Source organism: Pempheris klunzingeri, chromosome 20 (genome assembly GCF_042242105.1).
Source record: "Pempheris klunzingeri isolate RE-2024b chromosome 20, fPemKlu1.hap1, whole genome shotgun sequence".
Classification (NCBI taxonomy): domain Eukaryota; kingdom Metazoa; phylum Chordata; class Actinopteri; order Acropomatiformes; family Pempheridae; genus Pempheris; species Pempheris klunzingeri.
In genome coordinates, this window is record NC_092031.1 from 2,897,823 (window position 1) to 2,919,917 (window position 22,095).

At 40.6% G+C, this 22,095-nt stretch overlaps 1 protein-coding gene across 1 annotated transcript; it reads right to left on the bottom strand.

Annotated features, from left to right (window-relative positions):
- Positions 1–8,432: 8,432 nt before the first annotated feature.
- LOC139220016 (very long chain fatty acid elongase 6-like) lies at positions 8,433–20,630 on the bottom strand. The gene is made up of 4 exons (XM_070852052.1): positions 20,536–20,630; positions 16,296–16,427; positions 10,709–10,860; positions 8,433–8,863 (listed from the first exon to the last, which is right to left on the bottom strand). Exons 1-4 carry the CDS (start codon positions 20,628–20,630, stop codon positions 8,433–8,435), a joined length of 810 nt encoding a protein of 269 aa, XP_070708153.1.
- Positions 20,631–22,095: the final 1,465 nt, after the last annotated feature.

A 22,095-nucleotide genomic window follows, 5' to 3' on the forward strand; every position in this document is an offset into this window, starting at 1 on the left:
TCTGGTCAATATGTGTTAAATACATTAAAAGTGAAAATAATGAAATTCACTTCTAATGTTACTGAGTCGGGTCTTAAAGTTGCTTATTTTGTCCGACCAACAGTAAAAAAAACAAAAATTATTCCATTTAAAGTGACATGAAGTGCTCATATTGGAGAAGCTTCATGATAAATTACTTAAAAGACTGATTATTAGACTTGTCATAGATTCACTGTCTATAAGTTTAGTCTATAAAATATCATAAAAAAAGGCCTGTATCAACTTCTTTAAACTCCCAACAGTCCCAAACTCACATACATACAGTTTGCTGTCGCTGGAGGCAAAGAAAAGCAGCAGAACATCACATTAAAGACGCGACACTGCAGCTCATTTCATTATTAGGTCCAGACAGATCCTCATCTCTCGTTCCAAAAGGGAAGGAAATGCCTTATTTTATCTAAAACACTCGATTTTCAACAGGAGTGAATGAAAGAAATACTCATATTTGAGAAGCTGTGTTGTTTGTAACTTCATATATTCATCCAAAACAACTACAAACAACTTTATACTTTTTTATACTACACTTCAATTTCAGCTTCTTGTACTTTCCAATAATTCATGATCAATAATAATCCAACAGCACAACAGCCACCTTTACTTTTAAAACTTTAAGCACAGCTTTTCTCTGATTATACTCACAAACTTCAACTTAAATCACCTTCTTAATGCAGGACTTTTACTTTGTAATGCAGTATTTTCAGTGTAGTATTAGTACTTTTAAGTTAAAGATCTACTACTGATATACATATATACACATATACACACACACACACACACACACACACACACACACACACACACATATATATATATAATAACTAGTATGTTTGATAGTTTACTGTATCTACATGAATCAATATGTAATGTTTGTTATAATTGGGGAAAAAAGTGTTTAATTTAAAAAAAAAAACTCACGTGAACTCAGCAGGACAGAGTTTTGAGTCACGTGACTGGCCCTAGGCTGGGGTACCTGTCCAGGTGCCTGTGTCTACCTGTGAGTACTTCAGGGGCTCCTACCTCTGGTTTGTCTCAGGGCGAAAGGCTTCAGGCTTCAGGCTCTGCTCCTCCTCTTCCTCGACATCATCCTCCTCCTCCTCGTCTCATCTCGGCTCCTCCACCCTGGAGCAGGAGTCTCTCTCGGGCTGCTCACAGACTCCGCGCTGCTCCTCCTGCGCTGCTTTCATGGTCACAGTCGTTTCTCGGGGCTCCTGCTCCTCCTCCGCCCGCAGCCTGCTGCTTGTGATCCCGGTTACAGAAAGCAGCTGGAGTCTTTAACTTTTAACTCCGCCCAGAGCCCCTCACATGTCCCCCCCTGGAAAAAACACAGGTCTGCTCAATAAAAACACTTCTTACTCAGCCAGCCTTTGGGAATCAGCCTTTTTTTAAAATCATAAATAATCATATTATAAACTTTTCTTGTGCAAACCACCTGGGACCAGCTGCTGCTGTGTTTTTGTGATCATTTTGTCCTCAGTCTACTTCCTGGAAACAGATTGCATTGCAGAGGAGTTACACATCAGTGGGATGTTGGAAAGCAGCTAAAAAAAAAAAGTGTTTTGTTTTGTTTTTCTTTCCAAGAAAGAGGATGTGATGCCTTCAGGTGCCCTTTGGCGGCAGAAAAAGTCACATCTCAAGATTTTAAAGTTTAGAATGAGTCTGCTATATTTGAACCCAGTTGTGGAAAGTAATTAAGTACATTTAGGTTACTGAATTTTGTAGTACTTCAGTTTTAGGCTACTTCATACTAATATCATATGGAAACCAGTCTGTTCAAAATAAGAATGAAAAAAAAAACTTTGTATCACAAAATAATGACTTATTATCTCAAAATAATAAGAAACTTTCCCCCAAATAATGAGAAACTCTCAAAACAATGAAGAACTGTCTCAAAATAATGACTTTATATCTCAAAATAATGACTTTATATCTCAAAATAATGACTTACTATTTCAAAAAGTATCTCAAAATGATTCAACTTCTCAAAGTAATGAGACACTTTCTCAAAAAACGACTTAATATCTCAAAATAATGACAAAATATCTCAAAATAGCAAAAGAAAAATCCAGTTATTAGAGCTATTATTGCTCATTCATTGATGCTTCCAGTAACCAGGTTCCCCTACGGCACCTGAAGGCAACCTCACGTGTCCCCCTGCGTGCTTCCCTGAGCAGCTGCGTTCAATTACCGCCGTTTAAATGGGAAACAAACGGTGTGACACCGCAGACTGAATGTGTCTGTGAGAGTCACTGAGGCGGTGAGAGACAAGTGAGCTCGGCCACAAGGGGGCGCTGCAGGATTTAAATGATCACACCTGGAGTCACAGAGGCAGACAGGCAGACAGACAGACAGACAGACAGGCAGACAGGCAGGCAGACAGACAGCTCTATCTGTCTTCTCTTCTTCCCTGCTTCTCCATCTTTCTTTCCTCCTCTTGAAGTTAAATTAATATTGAAAAATGAGCTGAAGTCCATTTTGAGGTGATAAAAACATGAACACTGGCTGCGTTATGGCGTTAAAAGAAAAGAAACAGGTGATCAATGATCTGGAAAACACAGTAATACATTTAAATGATGCTAAATTACACACACACGTTGCAAATCAGTGCTAATTTTAACTTTTTCTCAGGATTTTCTGCCAGCTGAGGACAGTGAGGCTGCTGTCGGAGCAAAGGACGAACATGGTTCTATAGAGAAAGAAAGAAAGAAAGCTTTGATATTCATTTGTCTTAAAGGACTTAAGGACTTTATTTCTCTCTGTGCATGATTACTATTTATAATATGTCGATTAAACAAATAGTTTTAAGAGTTAACAAGAGACTTTTATCAGCAGACTCAGAAAACAGTAGATCTTAAACTGATGACGAGAGGAAACTGTCACTTTAGGGTTTTTTTTAAATCAGATTTCAGAAACACTTTTGTCTACAACTGGATATATAGACAGGATAGACAGACAGATAGACAGATAGACAGATAGATAGATAGATAGATAGATAGATAGATAGATAGATAGACAGACAGATAGACAGACAGACAGATAGACAGACAGACAGATAGATAGATAGATAGACAGACAGACAGATAGATAGATAGATAGATAGATAGATAGATAGATAGATAGATAGATAGATAGATAGATAGATAGATAGATAGATAGATAGATGGATAGATAAATAGACAGACAGACAGATAGATAGATTTCTTCTTCTCTACTTCCTCCATTGATCTATTGATTGTTTGGTGTCTGAAATGCCAATCAAATAGTTAATTTGTAGAGAAACTAGTAACCAAAGCTGTAAGATATTTGGAATCAAGTCAAAAGTACATGTACCTCTGAAAAGTACTGCACCTCACATTTGTATTTGGGTACAGTACTTGAGTAAAAGTACTTAGTTACTTTGCACCACTGGTGTTACTGCAGTGTATGATGAGGTGTCGTTGCAGCGACACATGAACTCTGTAGAAGAGACCCATCTGGACACCATGTGGTGGTTTTGTGGCCCTGATGCTTCCTGGGCTGCTGTCCGTCCGTCTGTCCTCCGTGTCCTCGGCCGTCGCCCACCCACAGCTGACGAATGTGCTGAGCAGGCAGAGCTTTGTCCTCCGTCGACCTACGGCCTCATTCCTCAGCCTACAGGACCCTCTGGGAGCCGGCTGGGTCTCAGAGCCCGGCAGCCTTGTGGGGGTGTTTCACTGTCTACAAGACGTATTCCTGCACTTTGACTGCACTCAGGGATTTAACTGCTTGTAAAAGTGGAGGTCAGTGGTTACCACAGGGATGGACTTTCTCTTCTGTGCTGTCCTCGATTGATCTATCCTCAGCAGAGATCATTTTAGGGGGTGGATTTGTGCAGTAACAACTAAATACCTGCAGAATTATTGCATAACGTCACATAGGAGACAGAAAATAGTACTAAAAATACCACTTATCAGCAGCACCTAACGTTTCTGTGACTAAAAAAAGCCTTCAGTGAGAAAAAGTATTGATAACTACAGATCTCATAATTTACTGAATGAACATCCTGCTGCGTTGAAGAAAACTGAGGCCATAAACTCATCAGGAAAATGTTCCCTGAGCTGATAAACCAGGAGAGAAGTCGACTCATTTTCTCATTGACTTCCATCCAATCAGACTTTACTCATTTTAAATGGGATTTCTGAGTTTTGTTGTGAGTTTAATTGAAAATCAGCTACAAATAATTGAACTTTTCATGGATTTTCTGCCAAGAAGTGTTTTTTTTTCTTGCCTCCTGGTGATGCAGCATGTCGGCAGATGTAAACTGTTATTTAGAAGATCTATGACAGAGTAGATTTTTGGCTCTAAAGTCTGAGAAAATAACTGAATGTGAGCTCTGTAACATGATAATGTCGTAAAATTCCCCTCTAAAACAATGAAGTCAGACATTTTAAAACGAGAATGGATTTATTGTAACAACACTTAAGCATCAAAAAGCCCTTGAACAGTTTTGTTTCCTTCGATTGCAGTCGACAGTAGAATCCACAGGGTGAGGTTGGCGTGTTTTCAATAACGAACAAACAATAGAAGCACTGTTTGGCACACAAATGACTCGATTCAAGTTTAAAGACGGTGTTACAACAAATCGGCCTTCCAGCTCTAAAACCCTTCTTCAAATCACCCGACAGTTTTACAGTAAAAGTACAGAAACACTAGAGAACGACTCTGGCAACATGTGAGGACGGTTCAGAGTGGACGTTTGTGGACTCAGCTCTCCGTACACGACACGTTCTTCACCTGGATGATCAGATACACCTGCACGTTAAGTCTGCAGCGTCCTGCACAGGCTGTGGAAATGTCTCAAACAGTGGTTTCACCAGCGGGGGAAGAAGTGCTCTGATTTCTACTAAAGTAAAAGTTGCAGTGCTGCAGTGGAGAAACACTGTTACTGGTAAAAGTGCTGCAGTCACAGCTTGACTTAAATAAAATTAAGTTTGAGTAAAACAAAGTACACACACACTATATATATAAAGATACAGTCATGTATGCTTAGCAATTTTATATCCAGTTATGCTGTTAATATGCTACACAGGTAAGTGTGTAAGTGCCGATTTCAATAATAGGATCAAAATATACTTTAAGGAAAAGTATAATACTGGCTTCCAACATGGAGTAGAAGCAGGAAGTGGCTTGAGTTGGAAATACTCAAATAAAGCACAAGTCCTTAAAACATTTCATTTCTCAGGGGAAAATATGTGTGAAGGTGCAGCACGCTGCTGAACAACAGGTGAAATGTGTTAGAGTTTGCACAGCGAACGCGACATGACTGAATCGCAGAGTAACAACGTACGAAGTGCTGAGGCCACAAGTGGGTCTGACGGAGCCGCCGATTAGATTAGAGCTGGAAAAATAAAAAAAAAACAGGCGCCTCCTTTAAACCTCAGCTCCTCTACAACAAAGAGACAGTAGTAGTGGTTACACAGGACGGCTGAACAAGTATATTGAGCCGAAGATCCCCCTCAGGGTGCATCTGTGAGACGAAACCACACACAGACCCTGTTTTTACCCTGAAGCATCACCTGTGGACGTGCAGCTCTGACTTTACTCCTCCGACATGAGCACACGGGCATTAAACAGGTGATTAAGAACAAAAAAGGACGGCGAGAAATGACACTACACAAATCACTAATTAATCACAATTAGCCAAATCTCCTTCCAACATTTAGTACCGATGGCTTTAAGAGTCTACTTTCACAATTATTCTTTCATCTTTTAACATTTAAGAGGCAAAAATGGTGCGACGGAGGGATTATCGGGAGGTGAGAGGAATGAGGAATAACACACAAAGTCGACATTTGGATGGAACGAGGAACAAAATGAAGCACAGCTAACTGCAATAAAAATACTCTAACATCTACCAGGTGCACTTCAGATCTGCTGGAGAATGTTATATATTAAGAAAATAAATAGATTCTTATTATTTACAACGGACACGCCGTCTTTTATCTCCCTTCTTAGCAGCTCATGTCAGAATCAGCACCTCATACGTGAAGCGTGTGAACACAGAGGCATCGCTTTGTTTTTACAGCCCATATTTTTTGACTTTGACCTCGAATTTAAGTGTAATTACAGTTCGGTAGTTTCCCAGCGACGCCGTAGGCTGGGTTAATCTGAACTACAGCGCTCAGGGAATGCTGGGAGTTGGGACAAAGGGGCGAAACACTGTACAGGTAGCAAAGAAGAGTTTGAAAAACATTTAAATAAAAGTCCCGAGATGAAGATAAATAAGTGTTAACCAGAGGACTTGAGAGCGAAGACACTCAGATACTTTCTGCTTCTCTCAGGTTTATTTTTTCTATAATTTTAGCTGAATACTTTCACCTCTTCGTGGCCTCTAGAAATCCTTCAAATGAAGCACTCCAAGAAGCAGTGGAGGTGCAGGGGGATCACTTTCTATTTGACCCATTTGCAACTTGAGACGCAGCCGAGCGTCGGGATCTGCTGATATTCACCTCGTTTACCGACATCGACCGATTGAGAATTTCACACTCTGTTATAACCGCTGATCATGTGATCGGTCCCCCAAACCAAAGGACAAAAGCAACGTCTGATTTTTTCCTGTTTTGATCAGCAGGGAGACTTTTTTTTCCTTCAGCAAAAGGTGAACGTACAAAAGTACAACTGTTCTTTTAAAGGTGTAATTTGCATGATGAGCTTTATCTAATCAATCATCCTTTATCTAAAAATATGACTGCGGTAAAGTGCAATAAATCTAATCATAGACTGATCATCTCTGACTGACAGGTTTAAAGTCCTGTGAAGCAAACAGGTGATTAGAGGTGTGTCAATATCTATTCATGGTTAACCGTGGGAGCGCGAGTCGTGGATTGAGATTTAGATAATAGATCCACGCTTGCACGAACGTGGCGCTGCGATGCCCTCGATGTATTCCTGGGTTAGTTTCAAACTCGTTACTAGAACCCTCCTCGGCCTCGGAGGGGAGACGCAGACGGCTCTTTGTCCCGTGTGAGTTCTCAGGTGAGATGAAGAAGGCAAAATGTGCACAGTGTGTAAACATGAGTTTGTTTTTACAAAAGAACAGAAAGGACGGGGACAGGAGGAGTTCAGCTCGACGTGTTGCACAACCCACTGCCTGGAAGTGATCTGCTGTGGGACGGCCCGACAACGTGTTAGTCACTCAGATCTTATCTAACAAAGTGCTCGTCTCTTAGGAGCCCACAAAGCACACTGTGTTAAACGTCAATAACCCCAGTGGGTGCGTTAGGGTGTGGCAATTTACGGTGGCCACACGCAGCGTAATAAGAAGATGTGCTCCTTCGTTAATGAGCGTTTTCCAATTAACAGCTTCTCAGCTACATATTTAAAATGCCTCGAGTGTGTGTGTGTGTGTGTGTGTGTGTGCTAAAACTAAACATTTCCTTCAGTGCATTGTGAAGTCTCCATTTCCCTTTTGTAAACCTAAATTCACCATCCTGTGGGTCACAGTTGTGCCAGGGCTAAAAGAGAGGCTACTCTAAAGGAATAGTTCAACATTTTGCTTTTCTCTCTGAGAGTGAGATGAGGAGACTGATGTCGTTTCATGTGCAGGGCACGTTTAGCTTATCTTAGCTTAGCATAAAGACTGGAAACAGGGGGGAACAGCTAGCATGGCTTTGTCCAAAGTGGGGAAAAACACACACCTCTAAAGCTCCTAATTAATGGATAAGCTCCATAACGGATATGTTGAAAAGACAACTTGTGGTTTTAAGCAGAGGTTTGTGCAGCTTCCTCAAGTCTTGTCGTCGCAGTAAGGCCACAAACAAAAGCAGCTGTAGCTGGAGACGCTGCTGGACGGATGGATAAAACTCCTCCTAAACCCACAAATGGTAACTTTTACATTGTGACGGTCAAATAAATAATAATAATAATAATAATAGTCAGCTTCATCTCACTCTCAGGGGGAACGCAAACACGCCGAACTATTCCTTTAACAATTTTGATTTCTGCTTTAACTTCTTTATCACACCAAACAAACACAAACATTTGTTCGCCTTCTCTGACAAACATTTGGCCCTATGTTTTCTCATACTGGTCTAAGGATGCTTTACATGAAGTGAGCACTATGTTAGTTAAACACAGTCATGGACGCACCAGTGCAGGAAGATGAGGAGGAATTTCCACACTGTACTTCTGACTAATCATGAGATCACATTTAACTGTGCCGGCCGCTCTCCGTCTCCTTCATACCGCCCTAAATCCATACATGTATCACCGTTTTGAGCTACAGACGCCTATAAAAAGTCAAGTGAAAATATCATAAAAAGAGGAGGACCGAGCAAACCAGTTAAATAGTTGTGACTCACACATTCATGGCCCCTCACTGTTGGTCGTTTCTACTTATGGCACACTTCAACACGACTGCCGAGCACAGTACGGACATGCTACTCTGCCTTGGACCCTTTGTCCCCGGAGGAGCCTCTGAGGTAGGTGTTGTAGAAGAACACGGCGAAGAGGACCAGGTAGCTGAGGTACATGAGGGAGCCCCACGCGATGTTGTCCATGTAGGACGGACAGCGCACCTCGTGCATCCAGCGGTACACCAGGCCCAGGACGGCCAGGCCCATCGCCATCTGCATGATCTGGGTGGCCGTGATGATCATGGCGAAGGGACGGGGCACCCGCAGGCCGGCGGCCCGGGCTGCGTAGTACGTGTACATGAGAGCATGAACCACGTAGTTCATGGTCATGAACCAGCCGCCGCCCGCCACCTGGTCCTTGTAGGAGTACCAGGAGTACAGCAGCACCGTGATGTGGTGGTACCAGTGCAGGAAGATGAGGCGCTGCTTCCGGAGGACGATGAACACGGTGTCACCTGGCAGAGACGGGGAGGGGAAATCATTCACAGGGAGCAGGTGGTGGAGGAGGAAACGTTCATTAATTCATTTAACCTTTGAGGTCATTTACAACAACAACAACACACAATAATAATAATAATGGTATTGTTAAACCTGAGTCCTTTCTTTACTTATTTTAATGGATGGCTGTCACACAGTCCTTTGGGGCAACTACACCAGATCAAACTACGTCCACTAAAAGTGTTTGTTTTTGCCACTGACACAGAACACAGAAAAGATCCCCACAGAGTTAAACCTAGAAGGTCCTTTTTGCTTTCCCAGAAACAGACATTATTTCATTTGGTTCAAAACCACCAGTCTCTATTGACAAAAACAGTAATTTTACACAGGAGTTGCTGGTCCATTGCTGTCTAGTTCAGTTAGTTTGTTTGTGTTATTGGGTCACTTTGGTGTTTTAAAGGGTTGGTCCTGATCCAAAACAATATTTGGCTACACACAATAATGCAAACAAAGTAATTGATCAACAGCAGTAGACCAGCCGCTCTTGTGTTAAATGACTGTTTTTGTCAGTGGAGTCTGGTGGGTTTGAATAGGGCAACATAACGGCTGTTTGTGGTTAAACAAAAAGGATCTATCTCTGTCGGGATCCTTCCTGTAATCTTGTCAGACACATAGAATAACAATCTGAGCCTGCTGGTGGCAGTTTTTGTACCTTGCAGTCTTTTCAAAACTAAAATATATAAAAAAAAATAGGGCACAAGTTTAAAAATAGCGGCATTATCCTTTAAAAAGTGGCATTAAAAAGTTAAAATAATAAAAACAAAACAAGTAAACTGTAAACTCCCAAGTGCAGTATAATACAGTACTAGTACCACACTGTGAAAATACTCCAGTACAGGTTAAAGTTGTGCATTAAAAATATTACTTCTCTATTCATCCGTACTGGGACTCAACAAAGACTCATCTTCTGCCATCTTATCTTATCTCCTGTAGTAAACTAATGGCCTGACCCATGCAGACACTCTTCCCGTCTGCAGCTGAGGAAACGGTCTCTATCAATCAGGCACTAATGGAATTTTCTTGCCACCTCAGCATCTGCCTCCATTTCCCAGAGTAATCAGGACTCTGCGTCCGACAGAGAGCACGAACAGACTAGATTAGCGTGCAGACAAGGCGGCTGCATCGGCGTCCACAAAAGCAGCTCTTAAGGTAATTGTTTGCTGATAAATTTACTGGAAAGTTTAAGTGTTCTGAGGAGCGTAACTCAAGGTTAAAGCTTCTGCGTGTCATTGGATGTAAATATCCTGTAGGTCGGACATAAGAAGTGTAAAAACAAATCACTGCTCCCTCAGTGTCAGGAAATGTGACCTTTAGGCCTCAAATTTACCTTTAAATCTGTTCACATTTTGTTAAAACAGTTCCTGACCTCCTGGATGAATGAAGCCATTGTTTTAAACACCTATTTCCACATGTATGTAGGCACTCACTGTAACAAGAGATGCCACAGTGAGGAAATGTTCCCATCAGGTAATAAACTTGTGACAGCGCTGGTGCATTTCCAAAAAAAAAGATAATCATCGACTGATCTTCAGAGCTTCCCCTTCACTAATATTGCCAAACACTGCAGATGCTTCTTCTCTTCTGGTCTCCTTTCTCTCTCCACGTTCACTTTACAATTGTAGAGTCAACTGTCCAGCTAAGTATTGATTACACGTTTAGTCTTTTTCAAATTAGGGGGTTTTATTTGATTAATGAGGGCACTGATACACCAAAATGAACTAAATGTAATTCTGCTTCAAAGACGACAGGTGGACATTTAGGATGACATCAGGAGAGATATTAGGAGGAGGAGGAGGACTTACCCAGCTCGGGGGCCTTGCTGAGGACGAAGGCGTAGGCCCAGAATTTGCTGACGGGGGCGCTGTAGAAACTGGTGTCGCACACCGACTGTTTGAAGCCGCTGGTTGTGATGACGTGCAGCATGTACAGTCCAGTCCTCAGTGCTCCAATGATGCTGCAGAGTGAAGCCACAACATGCAAACTTACATTTTAGAGTCATGCATGCAAATCATGCAAATCCTATTACGACAGTCACATAAAAGACGTGTTCAGATCCTTTACTACAAGTCAAAGTCCTGCACAGAAAGTGTTACTTTCAATCAAACGAATGCATGAAATATAAAAGGATAATAAAAATATATGTAGAAATGTTTTAGCACTGTGGATATTTTAGATTTGTGTCTTCTTGATATCTATATTTGCACTCTCCCCTGCTTTGTATTACACCTGCTGTAATATTATCTTATCTTTATGTTACGACACACGCAGCGTGCAGAAGCTCGGCGACAGATTCACTGAAGACGGTGAGGTGGAGAAGGGTGAGGACACACAGAGGTCAGAGTTCATCCATCCTGACGGCCTCAGGAAATTATCTCTTTTTAATTGCTCTTAAAGCAATTTTATAGTTAAGATTTTATTCTGAGAAGATTTTAATTTTTTATAATATCCTAACAAATCTTCAAGGCAAATGTATTTATATAGCACCATTCTATAGCTACCAAGTGTTTTAAAGGAACAAAGGAACAAAAACAAGACAGAAACATTAAAATTGCATGTTAAAGATAATAAAGGATAGACTGCACTGTGTTTTTAGTCTATTTTACTTGTTTTATTCGTTTTACCTGTTGTGCTGTGTTTTTTTTATGTGTGGGGGTGTCTTTTAATGCCTGAATGTGGGTTTTTAAACCTTGATTTTATAGCTGTGACAAGAGAAAAATTTCTGTTTTTATCTGAACAGACAATAAAGTTGAATTGAAAGGCACAAAGTGAAAACACGCAAATAAATAGTTACAGATTAAAAGACTTAAGTAGCCTGTGTTTGTGTTTGGGAAGCTTGTTCCACAGGTGAGGAGCAGAGAAACTAAAGCTGCTCCACCTGGGAACACAGAGTAGACCTGCACCAGATGACCATTTAGTGCTTTATAAGCAAGTAGCAGGATTTTAAAACCTAGAACAGATTCAAGAATAGAATAAAATTTTATCAAAACAAATCAAATCTTGACTGTCTTGCATCTTAAATCAACCAAAAAGGGAGATCAGTGTTAATATCCTTTCTTTATAAGCAGAAACAAAAAGTCTTACTGTCGCTGTTTAACTTGCAGGTTACCTTCTTGTATATTTTACAGATGCTACCTTGAAAACACTCTAAACCATCATTCCTAAAGCATCAAAAACAGTTTTAGTCATTTAACTCAGTCCTTTTATCGCCCGTAGAAATATGGGAACGTCTCAGTCTGGACTGTGACCATTCAGTCAGTCCCATTTCACTTCAAGACACTTCAGAGGTCACAAATCCTGCTTCAGCCATAAACACTCAACATTACTCATGTCAATAAAACCCTCTAAGAGCCCTGCAATCACTGATCCAGAGGCTGCAGACAGGAATTATTCTGCCAAACAAAATTACTGCACTTCAGATCAGTGGAGTTGGAGATAAGCTGTGTACTGCTCCTACTTTTCTTACAAACCCTGCTGTGTTTGGTTGACTTTAAAATGTGTGAGATACTAATTCCCAGGAGAAATCAATGCACTCGTTTGCAGAAAACATGAAACTAAAAAGTACAAAAGACTTTTTCTTTCTACGTCATGAAGATGCTGTGCCATATCTCTACTGTACGGACACACTGTGGGCGTTTAGCATCTTTTCATCTTGTTTTCTAATTCACGAGGTTGCGTAAAGACTGCTGGAACAAATCCCAGATAAAGACACAAACCAACAACATTTTTAATCTTTAAAGATGTTCAGAAAATAATTAATTAAAATTAAAAGATGTTCAGTAATTTCCTAAAGAAACTGGACACTAGCTTTTATCAAACGTTCCTGGAACAGAAGAAAATAGTGCATTTGTTGGGGACTATTTCCAGCAGCGGATTAATACACATTTGGGGCTCTAGTTAGTATTACTAGCAGCAGGATGGTGTGTGTGAGGCTGAGTGTAAATAAACAACAGTGTGTGTGTGTGTGTGTGTTCGTGGGATTCATTGACGACAAGAAAAATATCACAAGCCTCGGAAACCCCAAACTTGTGTTTCCGCATCCGGAGTGCAGACAGCGGAGGGGCGCGGAGGGCGGGTCGCTCCCACCGCTGTGGGATTAAGATTAGACGGAAGGCTCAACCCACCGCAGAGCGACCGGTGATGGAGCTGCGTGCTCAGGACGGCCGCCGCCAACTGGGTCACCATCTCTACCGGCGGAAACCACCACAACGAAACGCTTTAATTACACGTAGCAGCAGATGCTTCATAGATTTTACTGTTGGATCAAAACCGTCTTTATGGTTTTACTTTTAATAAAAGTGTTTTTACCATCATTGTTTTTATTTATTTTATTGTTTGATAGTTTTAGGAAGCAGGTCAGGAAATATTTTTATGATATTTTCATCTTAACTTATCATTGTTTTTATGTATTTTTTTGTTTTACTGATTATTTATCATTTATTGGTACTTTTTGCTTCTCATGTCTGTTTAATACTTGTTATTGATTTTATTTTATGTCTATTTTCTTCTGTTTGTTACATTTTTTGTAACATTTTGTGTTGTCTAAATTTATTATTATTTTATCATTATTGTTATTATTTTATCATCATTACTATTATTTTATCATTATTGTTATTATTTTATCATTATTGTTATTATTTTATCATTATTATTGTTATTATTATTATTTCGTCATTATTGTTATTGTTGTTATTATTTTTGCATTATTATTATTCTTAAATATGAAAGTGTGGTTTTCATATGTCAATTGTATTCCAGTATAAACATCACATATATTACATTAATCTTCATGGTATTACTATAATCTCAGTTCTCTAATCTAATGGCATGCAAATACAATGTGCCATTTAACTCAAAGAGGATTAAGTAAATTCATGCAACATGTATAGACTGACATAAATCTGTATCTTCTCCAACACTGAAGCCACATGTCTGCAGGTAGACACGCAGGACGTCCGTGTTACGGTTGTGAAATCGTCCTGTAAAGGTTTGGCCTTCCCTCCAAGTATGCAGGTTTAAACACTGATTTAAACCCAGGGAGGAATGTGTTGCTGACAGCTGGCTCATCTAACAGGTTTCAGCATTTTCACACATACAGTAAACACATTCCCTCCCTGTGCTCATCACGTACTGTACTGGTGGCCTCCTGCAGGTTAAAGCACTGGAAACGGTCCAACCATCATGTTTACTCCAAAAATCAGTGAATCAGAGGTAAAGATTATCCATTATAAGATGCCAAATTACCATTTTCCAACAGGGTGTCGTCAGATTGCTCATTCTGTTCAATGTTCACATGTTTAACATGCACAAAAGCATTAGCATCAATATATATATATATATATATATATGTAAGGCAGGAACATATATATAACTAGAAGCATGCTCCAGAGCATTCATTATTAGTGTGAATGCTCTGGAGCATTCACACTAATGAATGCTCTGGAGCATTCACACTAATAATAATCTGTGTCTAATGAATTAGAAAAAACTAACCAACAATATATTCAATCCAGGTCTGTTTAATCTGTGTCATGTGATAATTAGAGTAATGGAAGTTAATGCAAACTTGAGAATGTTAAAGATTAGGTCCTTGTGTGTCATGCCATTTAGGAAGTTATTCGGTAAAGACTTAATGAATATATGTATTGGAAATGAAATATCTTGATTCTGTATACCATGCAGTGTTAGGAATGAAAATGGATTTGGAACATAGTGAGTATGAAACAGAAATCTAATTTAGTATGTCTAAACTTTTAGTGATGACACAGGCCCCTAAGATGCAGAGGATAAAACCTCTGTCTTCCCTTCTGTCATTGCTTAGCCCTTCTTTTCTGCTTTGCCGTTTTTATTTTTCCCTTTTAAGTTTTACTTTGTTACTTCTAATCTTTGTGCCTGCTACCTTCAAGTTAAACTTTTGTAGATCGTTCTTCTGAAGTTATAGCTGATCACTATGACTGAAAGTATAACGGAGTTTTCTTAAAGTCCTCTTAAATACTTCCTGAAACACCAGCCAGAACCAAATACTTTTGATAGCAACTCTCGTTTTTGATAACTCTGAACTGTTGCGTGTGACCAGCGACAACTGTTTCTTAGTGAGCTTTAAATGAGTTTTGAAGTTGAGGCCAACATCAGAGCCAGATCCAGATCCAGCACCCTGCCTATTAAGAGCTGAATGCCGCTGGCTGTCCTGTAGTCCGAACGGACCGACAGACGCCACCGCCAAGAACCAGCCATCCTGATCCACCAGAACCTTCAAGTTCCTGAACCACTGAGCCGACATCGCCAAGGCCCTCCAGCCTCCTGTCTCAGCCTCCAGAGAGAGCTCCTCTCTCTCCTCCTCCCCTGGAAACCTGTCAGGGACGCTGACAGCTGACCCTGCCTGTGTGACTGCAGACCACCGCTGGATGCATCGCTGCTGGACCAAGGGCCCACGTGAAGTATAACAGCTGGTGCTAGTTCACAAGTTGGTGTCAGTGTAGCCATCTGTGCTAATAAAATAATAAGTTGAATTGCCCCTATTGATACGAGAGCTTTTAATTGATTAATTAAATGGCAGTCAACCTGCTACATTATTCTGGTGCCCCAGTGAGAGGCCTATATCTCCTACATTGTTATGGTGCCCCGTTGTGAAGCACCTACACCTGTACTTCCTACACCTCTACACACACCTGGAGAGGAGCTGGACTCTCTCTTTGCAGCACTTAACATAACAAACACTAAACACCTCACGTGATGGTGATCTCATGAATCCAGCTGCTCGCAAGGTTAAAGAAACTAACTCACTAAATAACAGAGTGGGATTTCAGACACTCAATGGTCATCATCATTTTCTATCACTGACATGTGCAGCATTTGTAAAAGGTGACACATTGCATTGTGGGATTGTTAGTAGAAAACAGTGTACATGCTATGGGGACTTTTTTGGGTTCTATTGGGGAATATCTGAGGGCACTACAGAGCATACTGTATACAGAGCATACATCTCATGTAGTAGGGAGTGACTGTGTACACAGCTCAGCTCAACTTGTTACTAATAACTTTAGAATAAACAAAACCAACCCATCTAAATAAAATTCAGCCATCATTTATTTTGTTATTCACACCTACACCTCTCCCACGAAGACAGGTCGAAATGTCCTCTGTGTATTAAGGCTACTATTATCTGTGGGAACTATTATGTCACATGATAGTGACGGATATGTCAAAACACGACTACTGTACAGCAACTAAAGCTTTAAAATCAAAAATGGAAATACCAAAGTGAAGTAGAGTATTTGAGTAGTTAGATTTCACCACTTGTCTTTTTTACTTGACTAATCAAACGATACATTTACAGCCAATCACCTGATAAGAAGTCATTTCAGCACCACAGCGGCGTCGCCTGTGACTCACCTGAAGATGGCCAGGCTGAGCGACCACAGCACTAGCGGCCGCCGCAGGTTCATCTTCGGCCTTTCCCTCATGAAGTGCTGCCCGCCGAACACCAGCGCAGCGTACAGGCCGCAGAACATGAAGGCTTTGCTCCTGTAGGGGGGAGAAAACAACAACAACACAGCGATTAGCACAACTGAACAGAACCAGAATAAACTGTGTAGGTGTAGCCTCATTGATATTACTGGGGTGGACAAAATAATGGAAACACCTCAAAACAGACTACATCCTCCAAAACGATCCGATAGTTGAATCAAAACCTCCCGAAAACATTCTAACATTTACTGCGGGACTCTTTTATTAAACTACATTAGTTTAAGATAGGCGAGCATCTCTGTGTCTTAGAAATAAACAAAACACCTGATACACCTGCTCCCTTGTTGTGATTTTGGCGTTAAATTAATTGTTTGATTCCACTTGATTGATTTCAGAAAGCACAATTTCCTTCAGCGCTATTGGACATAAAGAGTAGCCAAACTGAATTATCTTAAAGAGCGTCCTCTAGATGTACAGATTGTAGACGAACAGGTTAAATCATCTCAGTCAGACCCTGAAACACTAGATAATTATACAGATGTAGTTCTGTTTCGTAAAGACTGCTGCAATTATAAGTAAATATGACTTGAAATACGACCGTCGGCTCACTTGGGACACGTGTTAAATCCTTTTTCAGGCTATAAATGTAAAAAAATAAAATCAATTTCATGAACCGACAGTTCATAAATGTTCGCCTCGTTTATAATCACAGCAAAGGATTAACAGAGATTAGCGGGTGACACACTGACCATTTAAAGTGCCTCTTCTGGGTGACGAGGCAATTTCAACGGGGCACTGATCCGCCGGGCTTATCGACAACCACCGATATCATTTCAATTAGAGCCGGCGGGACGGAATAAGAGCCAACCGAGAAACATCCGAGTCCGAAACGGTGGAGGAAAAGATTCTGATCTGCACCGACACCAAAAACAGTCACAGGTGGAAATCCAGTCTCGTCATAAATAAAGGCCGTGCGAGTGCGTGCGTGTGTCTGAGGTGGTTTGGGAATAAACCAGATGACTAATCCAGATTGGCACGATACATATTAGGCTGAGTAGATGCTGCTTGACCCAGTTAATGCTTACGGGGGCTTCTGAGAGTCGCTCCCAGTCCGTCCATGTTGGATGCACGAAGCCAAGTAGGAACTCATGGAGTAAAATATTGACGGCAGATGCTATTTACACCCAGATGCACGTTGGAGAGAAGATATTTAGTGTTTACTGTTCCCTGCTTTTTGTATTTGGGCTTGATTCATCATTCTAACACAAACTATAATCTTTTCCTAAACCTAACGGAGTAGTTTTGGTGCCAAAACACGACCAAACTGCGACTAATAACAAAAGAATAGGCCTTTATCGTTCTTTATTCTGCAGGACTGGACCACTTAGGTACAAATACACAGTGATGAATCTGTTTGTTTATTGACACGAAGCCAATAAGCAAACATACCAACGTGGGCACAGATGGACTATTTAAATTACAGAGTTGAAAGGGTTAATTAAATAATTGACAGCTAGTCAATTAACAGTTGCAGCTCTATGAAACACCATCAGATTGTGGAGGATTAGTCTCAGTTATGACAGTCTGTCAAAGGTCTACAAGGATCTGGAGACCAATTACCTACTTTTTTTTTTTTTTTTTTAAATGTGTATTTCTCTCTCCACTAGTTTATTTTCTAATGTTTCATTGAAGTTTTATCTCTGTTGTTCTTCTGCTTACTTTCTGCTGTGACACTGAACTTCTCCACCGGGGGACTAAGAAAGGAATATCTTATCTCATCTTATCTAGTTTTTAGAGACACAGCACCACATGTTAAATCACATAAAAATGTGATCATATGGCTAATGTCAGAAAAAATATACATATATTCACTTCTTTTGTGAAACATATTAACCTTTAGGGAAGTAACGTCATATATTCAGTGACTGAGGCTGTTATTTAACCCATGTAGACACATAGAAGGAATCAGACTGATAAGCACTGATAGACATATCTGAGTGTGTGTGTGTGTGTGTAACATTGATAAAGAAAGATGAAGAGCTATTGTTGCAGGCTAAAGGTGAGCGACTCATTAATACCGCCTGAGAACAGGAGCTGATACGACAGAGAACACCTCCCTCTCTTTAAACTGCAGACACGAGGACCAGTCCTCTTTAATTACACCCCTGAACTCCTCTGTGTGTGTGTGTGTGTGTGTCCTTTGCAAATAAAGAGGGATGAGGAACGTCGGTGTGGATGCTAATGAAAGGGAAAGGAGACACTTGGGGCCGGGTATCGAACCTCGATACTTCGTTGGTTCATGACTTAAATGTGTCTGAAGCAGCGAGTATCAAAAAAAACGTCTTAATTTATTCGTATTTAATCTTTGATCAGATAGTTCCTGATTCAAATGAAAAATAAATCACATTTTAGACTGCAAAGATGAAAAAAGGGTTTGAAAAGAACTCTAACAAATAATTAATCCAATAGCCTGAAAATTATCTATATAATAATCATTACAATGGATCAATTTTTAAACCTAACATCTTTGAAAATGTGAGGATTTACTGCTTTTCTCTGTTTATTCACTGTGAAATGCACTTTGGTTTTTGCATTGTTGGTCAGACAAAAAAAGGAAAAAGGATTTGAAGACGTCATCTTTGGCTGTCAGAGCTTTTGACGTCCATGTTTATTAGAGCTGCAACTATAAAAGTCGATTAATCAATTAGTAACTTGACCGACAACTAATCTGTGACTAGTTTGAAACATTGAGCAATCGTTTAAGTCTCTCTTTAAAGAAAAAGTAGTGAGTATTTGCTGCTTTTCTTGGTTTTACATCGTAATAACTGAATATTTCTGGTGTTTGAACAATGAAAGCGTCATCTGACGGCGTCACTCTGGACACTTTTCAGTTTCTAATCGAACAAATACTCTCCACAAAAGGAACACTTTATCTAACAAGTGGCTCTAACAACATAAATGTATATTATTAAAACATTAATGTAATATTTCATTAGCGAATAACTCTGCACACTAATGAATGCTTGTTTTTATAGTGCTCTTGTTTCTAGTTTGTTTATAACTGGGTTTGTTCAATGTGGACATCAGCAGCCTTTAAATTTCATATAAGCCATTTATTCATTGAATGCACAGACAACGTGCTACATCACGACCTGTATCGTTATCTGGATATGAAATCACATTTATCAGGATATGAGATTTTGCTCATACCGGCACTGAGTTATGAGCACTTGTATGCAAAAAATGTCAGGTGATACTCCGGCCTGTAGCGATACTGAATGTCAGAAACAACAAGAAAGCAGGATGAAGCAATGGCTGGAGGCCAAGAGGAAGAAAGGGATTAAACAGCATTGTTATTATGAGCTGCACACGCTCAATAGATCCATGAGGGAATGATCTAAATGTCTGGAAGTGTGAATGTGTGGCCACCGAGCAGAAGCAGAGCCAAGCTTTCACTTGTTTCTCTTTAAGGCGTCTGCAGTCTTCATGCTGTGTGGAGCTGCAGGCCATGAGCAGGTGGAATGGGATGCACCTCACCCTCACAGCTTTAGTTTCCTCTGCAACAGAAGCGCAGCTGGCTTTGGTTTCCCCACGTACAGTGTGTGAGGCTGGAGAATGTGGTCCTACGTGGTGGAGCTGCTCACTCCCCTTTTTACACCACATTTAATTGGACGGCGAGGAAGGCGTTCATGTGAGCCAGCAGCTTTGCTTTGTGTGCAACACACTTCTAGTGCATACCCAGCAGCACAGGCTGCTCTTCCTCCCCATGCATGCACATGATGTTATTTTAAGTCAAAATACCTTTTTTAATGAAGTTTTCATCCAGACCCAGTGTGGCCTATTGGAGCCCAGATGAAGGCATATTGTGCATCCTCAAGGACGTTTGAATTAAAGCGGGTAAAACAGGATTCTGCACATCCTTAACTTAAGCTAACCCTCACTGGGTTGTAGCCCCAGGAAGTACACGTAAAATGCATTAAAGATAAATCACATAAATGGAGGGAGATGTGAGGGGTTTTAGAAATGAGGCACCGGGTCCGCATGGCGAGCAGCCCCGCCGGAACATGGAGGACAGGCGGAGCCCACAGCCCGTCGGGGGAGAAGAGGAGGACCAAGCCGATGTTTTTAACCATATTTCTGCGTGTTAATTCCCTCCTGTACGTACCAGTTCTCCTGCATCCACTCCAGGGCTCGTCTTTCGTCGAAACGCCGCTCGAAGTCGTACTCCGCCGGCGGGGAACCGAGCTCACTCTCGTTCATTGTATCAGCTTTTCTTCCGCTTAAAGAGAAATAAAATCCCGACGTTTCTCGGACGCTTTCGGGGGACGAGAAATAAATGTGACAGCAGCTGATTTATCCAGCTGATATTAGCTGGTTTAGCACCGGTTGGAGGATGCGGTCCCACCAGATGCGCTCTCCCACCGGCCACTGGCTCCGCTCAGCACCGGAGAGCTAGCTAAAACACAACAATGCTATTCCGGTTTGGACTTTCAAAATAAGACGCCATGACGCAGTAAATGAATGTACTCTGCATTGACACCAGGTCAGGCTGGTGTTTTTACCCTCTTTTAAAAATGTTTTGGGGTATTTATATGTGCTTAGACAATGGTTCATAAGCTTGGAACAAAAAAACATAAATACATTGGTAATATATTTGATAATTGATGACTTCAGTGATTTATTTATGATAAAAATGCCAAAACATGAAAGAACAAGCAGACACAGCAAGATATCATAAGTGTTTGATGTTATTTATGGCATTTTATAGATTAAAGGGGTGATAAAATATATATATATATTAGCATGTTGGACAAAGAAAAGGATCGGGCCTTTACATTTGTGAAGGAAAAGCCATCAAATGTTTGACACGATCAAAAATCTGGTTCAAAACATCTTTTTTTCAGCCGACATAAACAGTGATGAGATTCATCCGCTATGAGTTAATATTGTCCGATATATCAGCCCAAGTTTGACTGTTTTATCCCCCAAAGTAGGACGAGGTGTCAGCTGGTCAACAGTATAGATGGTGTGACAAAACAAGAACATCTACTGTGTCATATAATACTCTATAGTTATTAACCTGAATGTCTGTCTTGATAACCTAATCAATAAATGTACATTATCATTATCTCTTCACTCATATAGTGTCAGACATCAGTGTAATATCTCTGTAAGACTAAAACATCCCCTGTAGCAGCACATTATAAATCATATATGTTACAAGTTTAAAGAAAACATGAACAAATGATCATTATCACTGATAAGTATAAGATAAGATAAATATCTTCTATACACAGTCACCTATTCATTAATTATTTACTGCAGCACTCTTTGCATCCTTTTTAGGAATATTTATATGCTCAGCTATCATTTTTACCTAATTGTACTTTGTTTAAATATTTTTATCTATCGTTGTAGGTCTAATCCTCCTCTTCATCGTGCATCTCCTCGCTTTTATTGTGAAGGTGGAAACATGCACTTCCGGTTCCTCTCGCTGTCACTGTGCGGCTTGACGTAATGAGAGCGCGTTCCCTCTTCCTCGAGCGTACAGTGATGGAGGCGGAGGGCGGGGGCGGGGCTTGGCGATGGCGCGATGACGTCACAGCAGCCCTACGCTCCAGTGTCAGACTGAACCACGTGCATTTTAAAGTACTTTAGTACAATTATGAGGTACTTTTACTGTCCGTCTGTGTTGGTTTGTGCTTTTACTCCACTTCACTTCAGT